This window comes from Podarcis vaucheri, assembly GCF_965113315.1.
Source record: "Podarcis vaucheri genome assembly, chromosome: Z".
Taxonomy (NCBI): Eukaryota; Metazoa; Chordata; class Lepidosauria; order Squamata; family Lacertidae; genus Podarcis; species Podarcis vaucheri.
The window spans coordinates 39,715,327-39,736,674 of NC_138758.1; the positions used below are offsets into that span (position 1 = coordinate 39,715,327).

A 21,348-nucleotide genomic window follows, 5' to 3' on the forward strand; every position below is an offset into this window, starting at 1 on the left:
AAAAAATTATAATCAAGCTTGGCAAATTATTTACAACAAATGCCAGATTATGGTTGCTTCCAGACAAGGGGAGTTATTGCACAAATGGATTGTTTGGATCCTATTTTTGTGTGCAGGTGACTGGGACACTAGTGTCCTCACATTCCAGTTTCTAAGTCATTCATATTCATATTCATTGCTATTCTGCCATTTGGCATCCACACCAGTAGCAAGAGCTTGACAGAATATATTCATGCTGTTTGGGAATACTTCCCATCTTAATCACTCCTCCGCTATATTTTTCCATTCTTGGAGCATGGGCAGGTATTACTGCATCTGTGTGTGTGCACACTCTAAAAATAATCCACAGGAAGAAGAGCAAACATTGCTAGTCCATAGTTATGTTTCAGAATAGGGGAGAATTAAGGCATATATTTTTTGTAAGCAGTGTGAGGGCAATATCCATTTCCACTGTGTTTTTCAAAAGAAATATTCAGGTCTTAAACAAGAGTGCTCTCAATATGCTACTTAGTGGGCATAGATTGCAATATCCAAAAAATATTAAGAAGCTGTAGGCTTCCATTAAAGTACAATCTCAGATTCCACCCCACACCTTTAAAACAATCAACAAAACAGCAATAAAATACTTAAATTATCATAAATAAGTATTGTGCAAAACCTCCCTATTAAAAAAACACACATTAGTCATTATGTACTGTAATTACAGTTTCTTGTGTACACCCACACACATTTACACTGTGAAGATTTTGAGAAAACAGCTGCTTCAAACTGGGTTGTCCATAGGATCCTAATGACAATATATCGGTAGCTACAATTTTAAAAATTATTATTGTGGCTTTGCCCGTTTGTTTTAAAATGTCTGTATAGAGAGAGAGAGAGAGGGTTAACAGGTAGACCAATAGAAAAGCCAGAGGCGGAGCCTACCTGCTTATAAAAGGGCTCAGCCTGAGGTTTGGGTTAGTTTTGGTTGGTTGGGAAAGGCAGCTGGGAAAGCAGTTGGCAGACAGTTGGAAATAGAGAGACAGTTAGCGCAGTTGGTTCTTGTGTGAGGGGAGGTAGAAGAGTTAGAGACAGGATAAAATAAGACTAAGAAGGTAAAGAGTAACAACGTTTGAATGCAGTTAAAGTTTATTTGTGTTTACAATAAACTACACTCTTCTTTGTTAACTTAAGAACCTGACTCAGACTAAGTGATTTACCAGGGAGGACCTGGTTGGTGGCAGCGGATTAGTGGTGTACGGGTCAACAGTCCGTGAGATGACCGGGGGCTCCGTATGAACACCACAATTATAAAGGACATTACAAGCGTCACAGCAGATATACAGCAACATAAATCATTTGCAGTATTGTACAAGTGAAAATGGAAGTTAGTAATTGACTTCAATTCAGAAAGCCCCAGGAAGTACTCCAACCTACCCCAAACGCCAACATATTTTATTCTATATTCTATCTGCACAGGCTTTCCTTGAACCATAAGCTCACTCTTATTACCGAATTTCTGTTTTCATAATACTGTTTATATCCAACTAAGTTCTACTTAGAGTAGAAGCAGCAAGTAGTAGGACCATTGCGTGGAGATGGAAAATTCTTTGGGCGACAGAGAGAAGGTGGAACTACTCAACACTTACTTTGCCTCCATCTTCACTCAAACGGAAAACAGTGCCCAACCTGGTGATAAAAAAATAAACAATGCAAGGAGAGAGCTGCAGCCCAATATAGGAGGAAATGTGGTAAGGGAACACCTAATTTAAATGAATTCCGATCTTCAGGGTTTGAGGAGCTGCATCCAAGGGTACTAAAAGAGCTTGCGGATGTAATCTCAGTGTCTATAACAGGGCCTGGGGGCCAGATGCGAACCAATCGCCTTCTCAATCTGGCCCATGGACAGTCCGGGAATCAGCGTGTTTTTACATTAGTAGAATGTGTCCTTTTATTTAAAATGCATCTCTGGGTTATTTGTGGGGCCTGCCTGGTGTTTTTACAATATTAGAATGTGTCCTTTTATTTAAATCTCTGGGTTATTTGTGGGGCATAGGAATTCGTTCATTCCCCCCCCCCCATATAGTCCAGCCCACCACATAGTCTGAGGGATGCTGGACCGGCCCATGACTGAAAAAGGTTGCTGACCCCTGGTCTATAATCTTTGAGAACTCTTGGACAACAGGTGAGGTCCCTGCAGATTATAGGGCAAATGTTGTCTCAATCTTCAAAAAGGGGGAGAAATAAGCCCCAGGTACTGTAACTGCCAACCGGTCAGCTTGACGTCAATAACAGGAAAGGTCCTACAAGAGATAATTAGTGGTACCTCATCAAATGTCCAGGATCCATTCCGGAGCCCCGGACGCTCAACAAGAGACACTTGAAAGCGTCGCTCTGCGTGTGTATCGGTTTAACGCTTCTGCACATGCGCAAAGTGGCAAACCCAAAAGTAACCCGTTCCGGTACTTCTGGGTTTGCCTCAGATGTCTGCTGAAATGGATGATCGAGGGGGTGGACGTTCATGGAGGTATGACTGTATGGTCAATCTGTGAGCACCTAGAAAAGGGTGCTGTGATTACTAAGACCCAGCATGAGTTTCTCAAAACAACTCATGCGATACAAAACTGTTTTATATATATACAGTGGACTGGATACGTAATTTTCGGGTTACGAACATGGCAAAACTGGAAGTGTATACTTCCGGGTTTCACCCCGCGCACATGCGCAGAAGTGCTCTGCGTGCCGCACATGTGTGCAGAAGCATTCAATCATGCTGCATGCAGAAGCGGTGCCTCTGCCTACAGACTTTTCGGGTTGCGGACGGACCCCTGAATCAAATTTAATTCGTATCTGGAGGGTCCACTGTAGTTATAAGCTTGGTGGTTCATGGGGATGTTGTGAACATAGTTTATCTTGATTTCAGTAAGTGTTTTGACAAAGTCCCCCATGATATTCTTGTGAAGCTGGTAAAATGTGGACTGTACAAGGTAACTGTTAGGTGTATTTGTAGCTGTTTGATTGATGGAAACCAAAGAATGCTCACTGACATTTCCTCATCATCCTGGAAAAAAATGTTAAATGGGGTACTGCAGGGTTCTGTCCTGGGCCTATTCTTTTTCAACATTGTTACTGTCATACCTCGGGTTACAAATGCTGCGGGTTGCGCATTTTCAGGTTGCTAACCACGTCAAACCCAAAAGTACCGGAACGGGTTACTTCCAGGTTTCGGTGCTCGCGCAGAAGCGCAAAATGACATCACGTGCATGCGCAGAAGCACATCACTCGCAGATGCGGTGCTGTGGGTTGCAGACACGCCTCCCGCACGAATCACGTTCGCAACCCGAGGTATGACTGTATAAACAACCTTAACAGACTGGAGAACTGGGCCCAAATTAACAAATCAGTTTCAATAGGAACAAATGTAAGGTTCTAAACTTAGGCAGGAAGAACCAACTGCACAAATATAAGATGGAGGACACCTGGCTTACTAGCAGTATCCGTGAATAGGATCTAGGGGTCTTAGTAGACCACAAGTTTAACATGAGTCAGCAGTGTGATGCAGCAGCAAATCAAGCTAATGCGATTCTAGGCTGCATCAACAGTAGGGTCCCAATCAACAGAAATCAGACCATACCTGCAGTACTGTGACCAGTTCTGGGAACCACAATTAAAAAAGGATATTAACAATCTGAGCATGTGCGGAGGACGATGAACCAAACCTTATGAGGAATAGATGAGAGAATTGGGTATGTTTTGCCTGGTAAAGAGGAAACTGAGAGGAGATATGATAGCCATCTTCAAATAGCTGAAGGACTGTCATATAGAGGAAGCTTGTTTTATTCTGCTTGTGTCTAGGGCATGAACCAATGGATTCAAGTTGCAAGAAAGGAGATTTCAACTGAACATCAGGAAGAACTTTCTGAGAGTAAGAGCTAATGAACCTTGGAACAGACTCCCATGAGAAGTGGTGAACTCTCCTTCCTTAAAGGTTTCTAAGAGTTTGGATGGTGATCTGCCAAGTATAATCCAGCGGAGATTCCTGCATTGCAGAGAGTTGGACTAGATGACCGTCAGGGTCCCTTCTATTCTGATTCTACAATTTTATGATTCTAAGACGCATTGAAATTAAGGAACCCACATTGATTAAGAGAGCTAACTTTGGATACATCTGTTTTTAGAATACTGTTTTACTGTAGTATTTTTGTATACCACTTAAAGAGATGTGTAAATATTTAGCAGTTAAAGAAAGGCTTTTAAATAAATTTTAAAATATATTGACACAGGGAATAAGATTAAAACAGCAGTCCACAATGCAGAGCAGGGCTCTACTATTAAGAAGCCATGTATATTATGTGGAGTTGGCAAAGCTGACAGACAGACTTCGGGAAAAGGACAATAAGGATTTTGAAAAAGAGTGGGAACCCTTTATATTTGCAGAAACAAAGAAAGAATATTGACTTGATGGTAGGACTTAAATAAACGTTCACAATTTTATGGATAGGGAACAAATAATGTAATAAAAGGAAAAATATATTTGTAGAAAATAGCAGAATACAATAATGAGGATAATAAATCAGAAATAGAAGTTGGGGGAAGTCCAAAGGGAGGGAGGGACGTTATGTAAACTATGTTATAAGTATATTTGTAATGAGAAAAAAAGAATTTTATTTTTTTTAAAAAGAAGAAGCTATGCATAGGTCCTGTAAGCACATAGCCATGCATCCTTGTTACCAGGATCAATATCTCATCACTGTCTCATATACCGAATTGTTCACTTAAGCGGAAGTCATAGATATTTTCCACAGCTATTAGCTCATCAGTGTTGATGAGAGGCAAGCTGCGAAGTACAGCAGAGAAGCAAAAGGTCACACACATAAATAGGAGGCAGTGGTCAAGGCAACCATAAAAACCGACTTGTGAGAGAGGAGTTGGTCCATCCGCAAAAACAGCTTAGCCACATTTGTAGAATTAGTGGATTTGGTGTAGCTAAGGTAACTTTTGTCATTTGAAAAAGATTTGTAAAAGCGATATAAAGTGAATATTTATACTTTGTGCTTGAATATTTGTATCTTGATTGAATTTGAACATCTACTGATGTGATACCAGAAAGGGCTATTAACAAGGAGGAACTTGGAAATCGAAAGTGTGGGCATTCTCCAGTGAGAGCAAAAAGCACACGATTGAAACAAAAGCAAACTCCGGCATACAAGTATTTCTACCAAATGTTTTAAGACAAGCTCTCCAAATGAAAGCAACCCAGTTGTATTCTGGTGCCTGGAAGCAAACATTTCAGTGTATCAGAAATACCTGATTAAAAGGCAGTGTCAAGGGAACAGTTTATGTACTAGATAACAGTACTAGCCACACTCCAAAGCCGTAATTTACATCAGGTGACAAGAGGGCCCTGCATTTAGATGGGACAGGTGAACTGAGATTAATGCACCTAATGCTTGTATTAAGCATGCATGGTGCAAGTCTCATTGCCTTTCAGCAGTTCAACTCATTCAACTATATCACAACTTACAGTTTTATAACCCCTAAATGTTTTAAATTATATGGCCCACAGAAGGGTCTGACTCGGTTGCATAATATTACTACTGTACATATTAAGCAACCAAGTCAGATCCTTCCGTGGGCCATATAATTTAAAACATCTAGGGACACAAATGCCTAGGTATCACTTTTTCTTATTAAAAGTTGTTTACTTCCTTGTACAACTGATAGCTTTGACACACCTGAAAATCAGGGGCTGCTATGTGGAAATTTAGCTAAGGAAAAGGAAGTCCTGTATTAGCAGAATCCAAACATTCTATCAATCAAACCATAACCACACATATGAAATTTCTTTGTGAAAAGAGGGTGGGGAGAATGAAAAGACATGAATTCACATCAACAATGTAGGGCTTTATTTTGAATGCTTAACCTAGAGACTGAGTTATGACTTTATTAAAAAGACAAAGTATCTGAGAAAAATCAGAACAATTATTTCGTTGTACAAATTCGTTTACCTGTACGAGGTTTTGCATTTTAGTTTAAATCCTAAAAAAATAAAGCAACGGGTGCAGGGAGATCAGGGGCAGCCATTAACACCATTTATTTATGCTGACAAAGCAAAATATAAACCAGGACATTTTTTTTACATCTTGGAAATGTACTCACTAGCAGGGCTCGGACAGTCCCATCATGCACACCAAATAAAACTTTGCTGCTGAAATTTTTAAAGAGCTTATTAAAAACAATAGCCTCCCCAAAGTCAACCCCCTGAATGAAAGATCAGACTATTTCTGATGTTTTGCTGTTCAGATTTATTTCATTAAAGGGAAAATTCATGTTCCTATGCTTTTTGGGGGAAAAAGAAGTGAACTAAAAAAAAATCACAAGTACTACAAAACAGGTAGGTGGGTGCTCAGAGACGTTTCAAAAGCTGGCAAGAAAGGTAAGGTAGGGATAAGAGGAGGGAGAGAGATTTAAATATGCACCCCTATTGACAATATACAACACATTTAGATAATTTAAGTATATAAAAGGCAAGAGGCAGCATTTCAGCAGCAAAGTGCTAAAAGGGTATATCACAAAAGAAAAGGGCAAAGCCACATCTCAGAGGAAATACGGTGTGGTTGTTCTTGGGGGGATCACACGTTCTGAGTCTGGAACTGCACGGAAGAGCTTTGGTTCCCTTGTATTTACATCTTTAAATACCATGATTGAGGCAATATTTCCACAGCGATAGCAGTAGTTCGGAGCAGACCACACTGTGACCAACTTCTCATCAAACATAAATTTATAACCTTCGTGCACCAGCTGGTGGGCTCGGCAGATGAGCTTTAAGTTGTTGATATGGACAAACTAAGGTGTAAACAAAAAAATAAGGAAGGAAGTTAAGGAAAATATTTACAGTAAAAATGTTGGAGGTAGTGTGCGCACACACACACACATGCACGGACGCACAAGCATTCTATTCCACTGACAAGGAGCCATGGCAACACTTCAGAAGCCCAGCACAAAGACACAGAGCAGGAGGCAGCGATGTTCTTTCTCTCATACTAAAGTCTCCTTTCAAATACTCTCTTGTTCTCTCCCCTTAAACTCTCAGTTTCTCCTTAAGAGTTGATGCTTTTAAAATGTGATCCTGAAAGCCGAATGCAATCTTTAAGAATATGTTAACCAAACTAGGCAGCAGTGACACAGCACTAAGGCACTTTCAATATGAAGTAACATGAAGTGCAACCATTTTGATTACTGTATCCAGACATCCTACACCAGTGTCGTATTTTCCAATAAAATATCCCCAAGCACAATATTTATACTATATAGCAGTGTGTTGGAAAAGAACCTAGAAGATGGGAGTTTGAATATCCACTCAGCCATGAAGCTCACTGGGTGCCTTTGGGTGGGTCTCAGCCTCTCACCTTAACCTACCTCATAGGGTAAAGGGACCTCTGACCATTAGGTCCAGTCATGGCTGACTCTGGGGATGAGGCACTCATCTCACTTTATTGGCCAAAGGAGCCGGTGTACAGCTTCCAGATCATGTGGCCAGCATGACTAAGCCACTTCTGGTGAATCGGGGCAGTGCACAGAAATGCCGTTTACCTTCCCACCGGAGTGGTACCTATTTATCTACTTGCACTTTGACGTGCTTTCGAACTGCTAGGTTGGCAGGAGCAGGGACTGAGCAACGGGAGCTCACCCCGTCACGGGGATTTGAACTGCTGACCTTCTGATCGGCAAGTCCTAGGCTCTGTGGTTTAACTCACAGCGCCACCTGCATCACTTTATAGGGCTGTGGTGGGGATTAAATCAGGAGGGGGAGAACCACATATATGTTAGTAACCTTGACCTCTTTGGAGAACAGGTGGGATATAATAAAAATAATAGTACTATTAGCACTTGTACCCCCAGCAACATGAATAAGATGGAATGGGCACACCCAGTCTTAACTTGCCTTGTGCAAGTAACAGGATATCAAATGCAACAGTTGTGTGAAGCAAAAACAGAATCATAAAACGAAACTGTTCCCAAAACGCAAACCTGTTTTCTGAGGCAAACACCGTCTTAAACTCCCCATCATTTCTCTTTCTCAGGCAATACTTTCCTATTGCAGGCCAGAGTCACTGCCAGAGACATGGTTGGGAAACTGGGTTTTCTTACCTCATTTGTGACTTTTGCCCCAAACAGCCAGCCTGCACCTCGGGGACTTATGGCCCAGGTATCCACATCTTCTGGGTCAGACCAAACAAGGTCACAAAAAGCTCCTTTGTGTGGGATCTCTTGGTTGCGCTCGATAGTCCGAATCTGGTCCAGTGTTTTTATGTCTGGAGACAGGCCCCCATGTACACAGAGGATTTGCTCATCTATTAACTTGAAGGGGAAAAAGACAGAAGGCGAAGATGTTATTAGGACCACAATCCTGAATTTTTTTTAAAAAAAACCTTTGGGTAAATGTATAATTAGAGAAACAGAGACAGAAAGTCACTTGTTATTCACTTAAAAGAAACCCTTACCGCTGCTACTGTGAGCATGTCAAAAACTTTGGTGCAGTATCTCCAGGCATTAGCATTACCATATTTGGTTTGGCATTCATCTATTGGAGAAAGAAGCAGGGGAAAGAGGTGAAGGGAATAATGTTTTAGTCATCATAATTTCTCAGACTAAACTAGACGGGTTGTAGGAACAACAGCGGAGATAGGAGCTCCCATGTTGACTGAAAACTCAGCATTATCTGTTCACCTAATCACTCATTTAATTTGGGTTGCATCCAAAATTCATTATAATCATAACAACCTTATAAAACAGATTTAACTACTTAAAAAGTTTTATCCTAACTGGTTCACATTTCTTGAATAACTTGAAAAAATGTGTAATCATTTAAATGAAGAAAGAAATGCTCAATGAGCAGATGAACATGATTTTTACATCAATTGTGAGACTTTGACAGATATGTCTTTTTCAGAAAGTAAATTAAATATAATTGCATGCCCAGCATCACTCAGCGTGCCCACAAACAACCTGCTCCATTTCGAGTCCAATACTCCATTAGACAAATCTAATTAAGCCATATTCTTCCTTCACACACAGTTGCAGATACAGGTCCAATCAGTTGTCCATATTACAACATATTTTTAAAGCACTGTTCATTCCGTCGTGTCCCCGCCAGAATCCTGGGAACTATAGTTTACTCCTCAGAAAAGCAATTCCCAGCAGCCTCAACAAACAACAGTCCCCAGGATTCTTTGGTGCACTTCAAAATATATTGTGAGGAAAATTAACACAGAATCTCTATTTCTAGATCTTAGCACTACGCATCACTCTAAGATTCTAAGGACAGCTTCCTACATTATAAAGCAGAAGCTTATGCTTGTTTTAACAACAAACCCCTTGTTCACAATCCTTTTAAAAATGTTCCAAACTCTACAGGAAGGGCTAGGGACTTTTTCAGCCCAAGGATCACATTCACGTCTGGCAAAGTTGCAGGAGCCACAGCCAGTGATGGGTGGAATCAGAGGGAAAAGAAGGTGGAGCAATTAGAGTTGTTCGTTTGTTTACTTTTGTACAGGAGGCTAGTTTCTGCACACATTAACACCCCTCTCTATCCTCCATCCAGACAAGCAAGAGTTATTGTTAGTGTTAAAGGACAGGCAAGAAGGCTCAATAAGGATGTGAAGAAGGGAAGGTGAGCTGGATGGCCCGGGGTGAGTCTTAAGGTCCAAACATAAGAGGCTTGGAGGCCACATCTGGCCCCTGAGCCAGAGGCTCAGCACCCTTGTTCTACAGCTTCTAAGAGGACAAGCCAACTCATCACGCGCTTATGTTGATTATAACTATGAAACTGAAGGTAGGGTAGGAAGAGAACTTACCATAAAATCCATACACTTGAGTTATCTGTCTGCTCTCATGATTCCCACGTAAAAGTGTGATGCGATCAGGCCATTTTGCTTTTAGGGCAAGAAGATAGGTAAACGTCTCAAGGCTATAATAGCCTCGGTCTACAAAGTCACCCTGAAAAGTTAAACAACGTTTTACTATACCGCATGACATGAGACACTCAGGCTGCAATGTTACAAGCGCCTGAACTCTGAGGCACTTGTATCAGACTAAATATGCATAGGACTGGGCTGCTAGCCTCTGCTTCCAGAAGTATATGTATGCCTGCTTGCTTGCTTGCTTATTTATTTATAAGACTGTTTATCTGCACTTTGCCTTTAAGGTCCCAGGGCACAACACATAATTATACAATTAAAGAAAAAAGAAAAGGAGGGATAGTAAAACAGCTTACATACTATTATAAAAACAAGCAATCCCCTTCAGAGGAGTCAGTAGACCAGGTACTTTTTTTTAACTGGGGCAGCCCCCAAATTGTGGAATTTCCTCCCCAATAGGGCTGGGCAATATCTGGTTTTCAGCACTGTGATGCATCAGCAGCTAAATACTGTGATATAATAATATATCATAATATCTGAAATGTATCTTGGCTGCTTCTTCCCACCTTAGGCAAGGAAGAAGCAGCTGAGATACCTTGCCCAGCCCTACAGATGAGCCATACCACTTCAGCTCATGTGGGGCGTAGGGGCTTCCTTGAAGGCACACGCAGGCAGGCAGAACAAGGGGGGGGGGAGAGACACATGCAAGCACACAGAGAAAGGGAAAGCAGACACATGTGGGTGGCGTTTGGAAAAAGAAAAATACAGTAGTACCTCAGGTTAAGTACTTAATTCGTTCCGGAGGTCCGTACTTAACCTGAAACTGTTCTTAACCTGAAGCACCACTTTAGCTAATGGGGCCTCCTGTTGCTGCCACACTCCAGAGCACGATTTCTGTTCTCATCCTGAAGCAAAGTTCTTAACCTGAAGCACTATTTCTGGGTTAGCAGAGTCTGTAACCTGAAGTGTATGTAAACCGAGGTACCACTGTAGCAGGAAACTTGGGAAAGAAGAGGCTTAAGTGGTGCAAGGTTTATTTATTTATTTTCTAAATTCGGAATAACCCCATGGCAGAATGCCGATCCCAGCACCTACCAGCCTGCCTAGAAGCAAAATTTATGGCAGTGACGCCAGAGGAAGTTCCCAGTCTACGGCTGCTCTGTGGTTTGCTGCCCCCTGCAGGAGGCAGGGGAGAGCTAATCCGTCAGAACAACAGACAAAAGCATTCTGGCTTGGCTTCATAAGGTTTATCATCAGGGCAAATATTTTGAACCAGTTGTCATCAAACTGGTTTTCAACTATCTATCACAAAATCACCCAGGCCTATTCTGCAGAGAAATGCATTTGGCTTCTTCACCATACAGTTTTCAGTGAGTGCTGAACACTTCTTTACCTTGGTGTTTGACATCTGAAATGTGCATTTTTGGGACTTGTTCTATTTCTGTGACCCCAATCTGCTTTAACTGTTTTTAATTCTGAATTTTAACTTGCTGTCCTGGGACCTGCTGGTGAAGGGTGGGCAATGAATTTAAATAATGAATGATAACAGGGGATGACAATGATTGAATCTAGGACAGTAGTTCTCAAAGGGTGTAGTCTACCTTTAGGTAGACTAAAGGACAATCAAAGAAATACCTAAACATTTCAGTGTTGTGCAGCATAGTATAGTAGGAAAATATTTTATTTTAGTTGCAGGATATGGAAAGATATCTTTTCAAAGCAAGAGCATCAAGTGATACTGAGGACAATCCTAACCGAGATCCATAATTGTGCTGGAGAATAGTACTGACTATTCTTTTACAGTTCTCCTTGACATATTGTTGGGAACAGGGATTTTCAACTCTGACAAATACGAAAGATCATAAAAGAGAAAGGATTCTCTGTGCTGTTAAGAAGAAGAGTTTGGATTTGATATCTCGCGTTATTACTACCCGAAGTGGAGTCTCAAAGAGGCTAACATTCTCCTTTCCCTTCCTCCTCCACAACAAACACCCTGTGAGACTGAGAGACTCCAAAGTGAGACTAGCCCAAGGTCACCCAGAAACCGCATGTGGAGGAGCGGAGACGGACACCTGATTACAAGTCTAACACTCTTAACCACTATGCCACACTGCTGATAAGTTGAGTGTGCCTCAAATTAGGCCTAATATAAATAAGATTACCCAGCAAAAGAAAGCTCATACCGAGGAGTTTGTATACATACTTAAGGTACTACGAGGCTTGTTTATAATTATATTTTGGGAATGATTCATGTTCTTATGTAGCTGTGTTGTTTTATACTTTCTGGATATCCTGTGATATTATAAAGTAATTGTGTTCTATGTTATAAACCCAGCACTGCTAGGAGTTATTTCTTTTTGTTTTCCAATATATTTCTTATCAATAAAAAAGATCTGTGTGGCATGAGCAAATTTTAATTCTGATGCAGGACCTTTGATGTATTAAGCATGTGCTCTAACACTGAGCTATGGCCCCTCGCAAGTTCTAGGATTGTGACTGTTAAAAACTGTACTTGCAGAAAACCACAACCTCTGCCCTTCTACTCATATAAAATACATTTCAAATGTTCTGTTCAGATTCAGAACCTCACCTATCTCAAGTAACTGATTCATGCAAAGTAGGAATTCCCACAATAATGAAAGTTGCAACAATAATAATAAGATACCCCCTCGCAAACAAACAAATCTCTTCCTCATTGCCCTGAAAAGAATTTGAACCATTTTCTACTTCTACCAGTTTTGTACAGCGCTGAGCAAAGGTTTGAAATTTCAGGAACGTGAGCAATCAAGCACTTCAGTCCAAGCCTTCATTAATTAGATTTTTATTTTCTGAGATGGTAAAGAGAGAAAAAAAGCAGAGGCAAGACACAGCAAGCAAGGAAACAGGACCCAAATTAAAACATACACAGAGCCCCCTGCTTTACCAAGTCATGGATATACTACATTAAAAAACTTGCTAGTTATTTTTAGAATTTAATTTGTACATACCATAAATATATAGTTTGTGTCAGGAACCTGACCTCCAGTTCTGAACAATTCACATAAATCATAAAACTGGAACAAAAAAACAAAAGGAGGGAAGGCTTGTATCATTAACATTCTGTGATAAACCCAAGAGGATAACAAATTCAACAAAGAATGGCATAACTTTATAGAATACAGTATATTAAAGAACACTGGAAAAATTGTAAAAACTCTAGCAGGATTGATATAGCACCTGTAATTTAAAATGACAAAGGATAAAAATGAAGTACAGTATAATAATTTGGATAAATGTAATTAGATGCAGTTTAAAAAGGAAGATAAATTTTGGAAGCCAAGGGAGGGGTGGGGGGAAATCAGGGGGTTCAGGGAACCCCATAAAGGTACTGATATGGACTACGGTTTAATGTAAACAAGTGTGCGTGTAAAAAAATTGGTTTTTTTTGAAACTCTGAAAATATTTTTTTTTAAAAAAAAAACATTCTGTGTTAAACCCAAATGACTTAAAACGCCCCAAAAGATATGAACTTTCGGTTTTTTAAAAAACAGGTGGCTCTGAAAGGCATCTGAAGAAAAGGCACAGGCTGGACAGACACAGGTGTGTTAGGGGATGTTCAAGTGTTAGAATCCCACATTCAAACAGCTAAAATGCTACTACTAGCTAGATCCTGGGGTTTACCTAAACTGTTTGATGCTGAATCAGTGCAAGGCAGACAACATCTGAACTATTCCTCATAAATATTCTGTGTTCAATTATGGGCCTTGGTACTCCTTTCAAAAACTAATGTTAATATTTGTTTTATGGTTTCAATGGTGCATTGGGAGGAAATAAGTATTCCACGCATCACTAAGTGATGCTCTCCCTACCATGCCCAACCTCTTGACCAACATTTAGTTCTTGCAAAGTACACCTAGACTATCACTTCTAAAGCACTGCAAATGCACCACCCACAATGAAATACTGCCATAACTTTGTAACATGGCATCACTGCAAGTTTCTCTATTTTTTAAATCTTGCAATGCAAATCATAAGCAGCACCATTGGTTTTACTGCAAGAGTGCAGATCTAAAGGAAGCCTTTGATTTAATCCTGCACAATATCTATAACCTTTGAACAGAATTACTTCTGTATTAGAGGCTTCAGAGATAGTACTCCTGTTAATGTTAAGCAGTTCAATTAACTGCAGTCTAAAGGCCAAGAACCAAAACCAATGAAACTATGTAGCCTGGTTATTCAGAAAATGATTCAAGGAGTCAGGTGGAATCTACACATGTATAAAAAAACGCTGTGAAAATGCATTTTAAAAAAAAGTTTTGAAAAATATATTGAATTTGCCATAGCTCACCCATTGCCATCTAATGTCTTTGCAACACACTTAAAATATTTCATTTGCAGCTATGCAGCTGAGTCCCCATTCTTCCAGAAAATTAACACACTTTGCTCTTGAATTTTGTGGAATGTATAGTATTATCATTATGAACAAATGACAACAAAAACATTTTCTTTCAAGGTATAAAAAAGGGAGGGATATTATGTTGCATTGCTGTTTCCATGTCCCCCTGGTGAATACTTGCACATTCTTTTACAATGAAAAAGATTGTTTGCAAGTGTCAATCCTTTATTATTGGAGGGTACAGCATCAAATGAACAATCCATATAAAACTCCACCTGTCCATGTATGTCACCGCAGACTGTAACTGGTGTAGACACTGGCTGCACATTAGATTCTTCTAGAAGAAGGTCACAGACGTAGTCACACAAGCGCTACAAAGAGAGAGTGCATTTTGGTCATTAATACAGGATTTCTCTGCATTATGGTCATCACAATGGCACATAGCCAGCTAACAAGGTTATGAACATGTCAAACCAGAAACTTGTGAAAGGGTCAGCTTTGTAAACATGTACATTGAAGTTACTAACCCACAGGAACTTTAAGTAGCTGTCTATAGACAACTGTGGTGTTGTTGTTGTCGTCATTTAGTCATGTCCGACACTTCATGACCCCATGGACCAGCGCACACCAGGCACTCCTGTCTTCCACTGCCTCCCGCAGTTTGGTCAAACTCATGTTAGTAGCTTGGAGAACACTGTCCAACCATCTAGACAACTGTAGTTTGTAAATAAAAATCCTCTACAAAACTGTCCTTCCAGTTTACCTGGTGGAAACTCTTACTTCCTCTAGGAAATTAGGTCACACATCTCAGCAGTTAATCCAACTGTGATTTTATTTCCTGTTAATTAAAGGCTTCTGATCTGTGAAAGAGCCAGTTATCCCAGATTTTATCTACTTTTCTCAGAACTGTCAAATTTCAATAGGTGGCAGACGGGAGATAACAGCAGATCAAACATAAATTGACCTCTCGAAAACAATGGCTTCACAATGAGGGTTCACAATGTGCGCGGGTCATGATTCGCCGCTTCTGAGCATGACGTCATTTTGCACGTCTGCGCACGTGGCAAAACCCGGAAGTAACCCTTTCCGGTACTTCCAGGTTGCCACGGGACGCAACCTGAAAATGTTCAACCTGAAACAAACGTAACATGAGGTATGACTGTATGTTAGCATAGCTTTTTTGCTACCGTAAAGTGGATAAGAGAAGGTATCATGAAAGAAAGAAAAAATACACCCTACTCAAAGTACCCAACACAGAGGGATCATGCAAAGACTTAAAACACACACATACACAAAACCTAATCCCAAGCAGCAAACATACAACACAATATTAACTGCAAGCCCATTTCCTGGAGTGGGCTGCCAGGCAACCTGCCACCAAACTCCCACTCAAAGAAAAAGGAACCCACACATCCCTATCAGTCACTGCCTTGATACTCTGAAGATGAGGAGGGGGACAGTTTGCAGCTTCTCAGCTAATCCCAACAGAGGAAAAATTTTTTAAGAGGTAATGTTGACTGGTGACACTTTCTACACAGAGAAAATAAAAGCTTCAACTGCTGCAAAATCCTTTTATCAATTGATGAAAGGAGCAAGAGCCCCTTACTGCTCTCCACAAAGCTTTGCGTCTTTCTAAAGTCACATACATCTGAATAAACCTTTACAGAAAAACAACCAGTAAAAAACAAATTCATGATAAAAGATGGGATCTTTGAAAAGACCAAGGAGTACTACAGAGCAGGAAACAAAAGAGTATCAGATGGTGCTACCCATTAAAGGTAAAGGTAAAGGTACCCCTGCCCGAACGGGCCAGTCTTGACAGACTGTGGGGTTTGTGCGCCCATCTCACATTTATTGGCCGGGGGCCAGCGCTGTCCGGGGACACTTCCGGGTCACGTGGCCAACGTGACATCGCTGCTCTGGCGAGCCAGAGCCGCACACGGAACGCCGTTTACCTTCCCGCTGGTAAGCGGTACCTATTTATCTACTTGCACCCGGGGGTGCTTTCGAACTGCTAGGTGGGCAGGCGCTGGGACCGAACAGCGGGAGCGCACCCCGCCGCGGGGATTCGAACCGCCGACCTTTCGATCGGCAAGCCCTAGGCGTTGAGGCTTTAGCCCACAGCGCCACCCGCGTACTGTTAATTCTGTGAATACTTCCTAGTATGCTTAGTGTCAGCGCGTCTACTAGTGTTATATCTCATATCTCAATCACAGAAAAAAACAAAAATCCGTAAGTACAATGATGACGATCTTCTGGCTAATGAAACTATGACGCCTGCTACGCTTCAATGACATTTGGAGACAAAACATAACCACTACAAAAAACAAACCAATAGATTTTTTTCAAGATCAAACTTGCAGTTGAAGAAGGGGCAAAAAGCCATAGGAAAAACTCTGGTGTGACCACTCAGGAGAATCAACCTTAGCTTCTTATGATATGACAAGAATCATTGCCAAAGCAGGAAAGGCTCATACTATAGGGCCAGCTATATGCAAATGAGTACTTGGTGAGTCTGCAGCTAAGGAAATCAACACAGTACAGTGGTATCTCAGTTTACAAACTTAATCCGTTCAGGAAGTCCATTCTTAAACCAAAACCGTTCTTAAACAGAGGCGCGCTTTCCCTAATGAGGCCTCCCGCCGCCGGTGCCCTTCCACCATTCAGATTTCATTCCTAGACCGAGGTAAAGTTTGCAAACCGGGACACCACTTCCAGTTTTGCGGAGTTTTGTAAACCGAATTGTTCGTAAACAGGACTGTTCTTAAACCGAGGTACCACTGTACCTCTTTTGAACAACACTGTGAAATGAAGCATATATGATATGTCTGATTATATAAAACAAGACTCTCATTTGAAGGGTCCAGACTTACAGCGATTCTCTGAATTACATGATGCAGTATGACTTTTTCTGACGGACTCAAAATTTCCATGTGATCAGTTTAACAACTTTGCGCAGTTGTGTATGGTAGACTACTTAGCAGACAGTTTCACGTAAACACTCTCAACACAAGCTTCCAAGGTAGTGATGTGAATATTTTTTACGTTGAAGATAAGATTGAGGCAATGATTTAAAAATTATGGTTATGGGCAAGCTGAGAAGATGGGTAGCCTCACTAATATTCCAACACTGGAGACATTTCTGGAGGCTACTGACGAAAAATTGATACCAGAAGTAAATATTACACCACTGAGCACCTGCATGATTTAGTGACTAGCTTCAGAGATTACTTCTGTGTATCAAATCCTGAAAACTCATGGCTATAGAATCCTTTTGAATGTGATGTACACCTACTTCTTCTTCGCCAAATCTTTATTAGGCATTACAAGTATAGGTAAAGGGACCCCTGACCATTAGGTCCAGTTGTGGCCGACTCTGGGGTTGCGGCGCTCATCTGGCATACAGCTTCCAGGTCATGTGGCCAGCATGACTAAGCTGCTTCTCGCGAACCAGAGCAGCACACAGAAACGCCATTTACCTTCCTGCCGGAGCTGTACCTATATATCTACTTGCACTTTGACGTACTTTTGAACTGCTAGGTTGGCAGGAGCAGGGACCGAGCAACGGGAGCTCACCGTAGCGGGGATTCGAACCACCGACCTTCTGATCGGCAAGTCCTAAGCTGTATCAGCAGAAGAGCAAGATGCACTTGTTGACGTGATTAGTGATGATTCATTACAACCATTTTTCAAAGAATGTAGACTGAACCAGTAAGAAGTTAGTTGAAAAAGCTTTGAAATATCTAGAAGTTGGCTTAATTTTGAACCAGATTTGAGAATAAAAGTGGGCAATATTGAACTGAACGTGGAAGGAAATTTGGGGGGGCCAAAAAAAGACATGATTTCTCCCATCACATTTAGGTTTAGTGTTTTGTTGGGAGTCGCCCCAAGTGGCTGGGGCAACCAAGCCAGATGAGCGGCAAGGAAGCAAGCAAGCAAACAAATAAATAAAATTAAGGTTTAATAGCTGCTAGACATGTCATAACTTGTACTATACATGAATAAAATTAAATTTGTCTCCCCCCCCCACAATTAAGTCTTTGCCATTTTTTGTTCTAATATTACAAATTTTACGGTTATTTTTAAGTATCCCTAAAATGATTTGCTTATTGGGGATTCAAAAGTAGGGGGTCCATGGCTTGGCTTTTAAAAAATAGGGGTGCCCAGTAATTAGCTACAGTAATTGGGGGACCACTGATTAAAGCGTTTCAGCGGGTGCCCGTGTTGCCGCTACGCGCTGGGGCGGCTTCCGTGAAAGCGGAAACTCAAGGAGAGCCCTACGTGGAAAGAGAGGGGGGAAGGGGTCCCCACTCGCCCCCTGCCCCTCCTAAGACCCAACCTCCCCTCCTCCTCTTACCTTGAGGTCGTTCTCGGGCAGGTACTTGCAAAGCCGCGCAATCTCCACATACTTGTCCAAGTCCAAAGGCGCCATTTTGGGAGGGCAGCTTTCTCGGGGGAGAAGGTGGGAGGTAGGAAAAGAGGGGGGAAAGAGAGAAAGAGAGAGAAGAGGAGGAGGAGGAGGAGGAGGAGGGTGCGAGATAAGAAGAGAGAGAGGACTGGAAGCGAGGACACGGCAATTCCTGATGGTGAAGCGGGAAACCCACTCCCTCGAATCTCCGGATGAAAAAGGGCGAATGTCCCTTAAAATAAATAAATAAATAAGCGAAAGCAAAAAGTAAGGAGGACGCAAGAACGCCTCCTTCTCTCTTCCTCTCGCTCCCTCCCCTCCCACGGCGGGAGGGAAACCAGGCCGGAAACGAGGGGACCCACTTCCGCTGGAGGTTCGAAACTCGACGTCGGGAGACTGATTTCCGATAAGATTGAAGACGACTACCGGCTTCTGCCTCCTACAGCGCTCTGAGGTGAATCCCAACCCCATTGCATTCTGGGATTCGTAGTCTGCCTCAAAACCAATAGCTCAACGCCACAGGGAGGTCGGGATGTAAAGTGGGTGCCAGACGGTGCTCTTTTGCCTTTGTTTACCTCCCCCACCCAGCAATTCTTTGTTATATTTATAAAAAACCAGAATACAAGAATACAATACAGGAGATACATGCAAATTCATCTAAAGGTTGATTCACATTTCATCAGTCCAATTATATAAAAATGTGCCTCATTAGTTAAATGAGATCTGCAGTATGTATGTGTTTGTGTGCATATATGAATATTGTACATAAAATGCAGTTTACGCCAGGTAATAACCTCCACAGGGTTACATGTGTGTTGTGAGCAGGTTCCAGTCATGTTTTCTCTGGGGTGTATATGGGCAGTTATCCCTTATAAGAGCCAACATAGATGCCGAAATCCAGCATCACTTGAACTCTGCGAGTCCAGCTTTCTACTGATTGAAATGCAGTGTTTGAGGACTGGGAAATTTGCAGGGAAACCAAAATGCTTGTTTACAAAGCTACAGTACTACCAACCTTACTGTATGCTTGTGAAACATGGACCACTTAGAAACGCCATCTCGAACTCCTTGAAAGATTCCATCAACCCTGTGTCCGGTTGGGAAGGCAGGTGAACTAATGCCAGTGTAGTGGAAGAAGCAAAGAGCACCAGTGCCGAAGCAATGATTCTTCAGCATCAACTTCGTTGGACAGCTCATGTTGTTCTGATGCCTGATTATCGTCTTCCAAAGCAACTACTCTATTCTGAACTTTAAAATGGAAAGAGGAATGCTGGTGGTCAACAAAAAAGTTTTAAAGACTCTCTCAAGGCAAATCTTTAAAAATGTAGTATAGACACCAACAACTGGGAAACACTAGCCTGCAAGTGCTGCAATTGGAGAACAGCCTTTACCAAAGGTGTCATGGGCTTTGAAGAGACTCAGACTCAGGATGAAAGGGAGAAACGTGCTAAGAGGAAGGAATGCTTGGCAAACCCTCACTGTGATCAACTCCCGCCTGGAAACCTATGTCCCCACTGTGGAAGAATGTGTGGATCCAGAATTGGCCTCCATAGTCACTTACGGACTCACTGTTAAAATCATGTTCATGGAAAACTATCTTACTCGGCTACGAGTAATCGCCAAAGAATAAGATATGAAATAAAACTGTTCTTGGCAACTGGTGTTCCTATTCTTCTAATCTTTTTTGTTATTTCTTTTTGTAAGTGCACTGTTCCAGAACTGGCTATGCCACAGATTAATCATATCTGAGGATGGGCTAAACTAACTTATAGGTGCTGAGAGGAAAAAGTGGGGCTTTTCCTAGACTGCAGCAAAGAGGACTAACTGGATGAAAGAAACAAATATTTTTAAACAAGGGATGGTGGCTGATGTGCCACAAATCATTTGTAACCCAATAGATCCTGAGAGCTGTCAACCAATTCTGTCAAGACCAGATAACTATAATGCACTCTATATGGGGCTTCCCTCATGTTTCATCCAGAAACTGCAGTCATTAAAGTATCTTTTACAGTGGTACCTCGGGTTACAGAGGCTTCAGGTTACAGATTCCGCTAACCCAGAAATATTACCTCAGGTTAAAAACTTTGCTTCAGGATGAGAACAGAAATTGCAGGGGAGCGGTGCAACAGCAGCGGGAGGCCCCATTAGCTAAAGTGGTGCTTCAGGTTAAGAACAGTTTCGGGTTAAGAACGGACCTCCAGAACAAATTAAGTTCTTAACCCGAGGTACCACTGTATTTGACTCCTCTCTTTGGATTAATCTGTATTTGTGCTGATTTTGTCTGGAATTCTGTTGTTTTTGTTGTAATTTTATATTTATTAAGCAGTTGTTGTGTAACCCACATGGGGACCACATGGTGGAGGGCAGGTAAAAAATGTTGGTCTGTATCTAATGTTAGGCATACACAGAGCATAGACCCATTGTAATTAATGGACAGGCCCATTGATTCCAGTAGGCCTACTCTCAGCTGGATGCAACTCCTTGTAAGGCATTTTGAATAAACAGATATAAATAATATATATTTTATATAAATATACATGATACACCTTATAAACAAATTAATAGCAGTCTGGCCACCAGCAATCCCACATATCTGAAGCAAGCGGAAGTAACCGTGTGTGATGAAATAGGAAGAGATCTGCACATGCTCGGAAACGATCTCACGT

The 21,348-nt window shown here is 41.5% G+C and overlaps 1 protein-coding gene across 1 annotated transcript; it reads right to left on the minus strand.

The window, feature by feature from the left end:
* Nucleotides 1–5,862: 5,862 nt before the first annotated feature.
* PPP6C (protein phosphatase 6 catalytic subunit) lies at nucleotides 5,863–19,079 on the minus strand. The gene is made up of 7 exons (XM_082207725.1): nucleotides 18,632–19,079; nucleotides 14,550–14,645; nucleotides 12,887–12,952; nucleotides 9,837–9,978; nucleotides 8,484–8,563; nucleotides 8,131–8,340; nucleotides 5,863–6,825 (listed from the first exon to the last, which is right to left on the minus strand). Exons 1-7 carry the CDS (start codon nucleotides 18,704–18,706, stop codon nucleotides 6,577–6,579), a joined length of 918 nt encoding a protein of 305 aa, XP_082063851.1. The 5' UTR covers nucleotides 18,707–19,079; the 3' UTR covers nucleotides 5,863–6,576.
* Nucleotides 19,080–21,348: the final 2,269 nt, after the last annotated feature.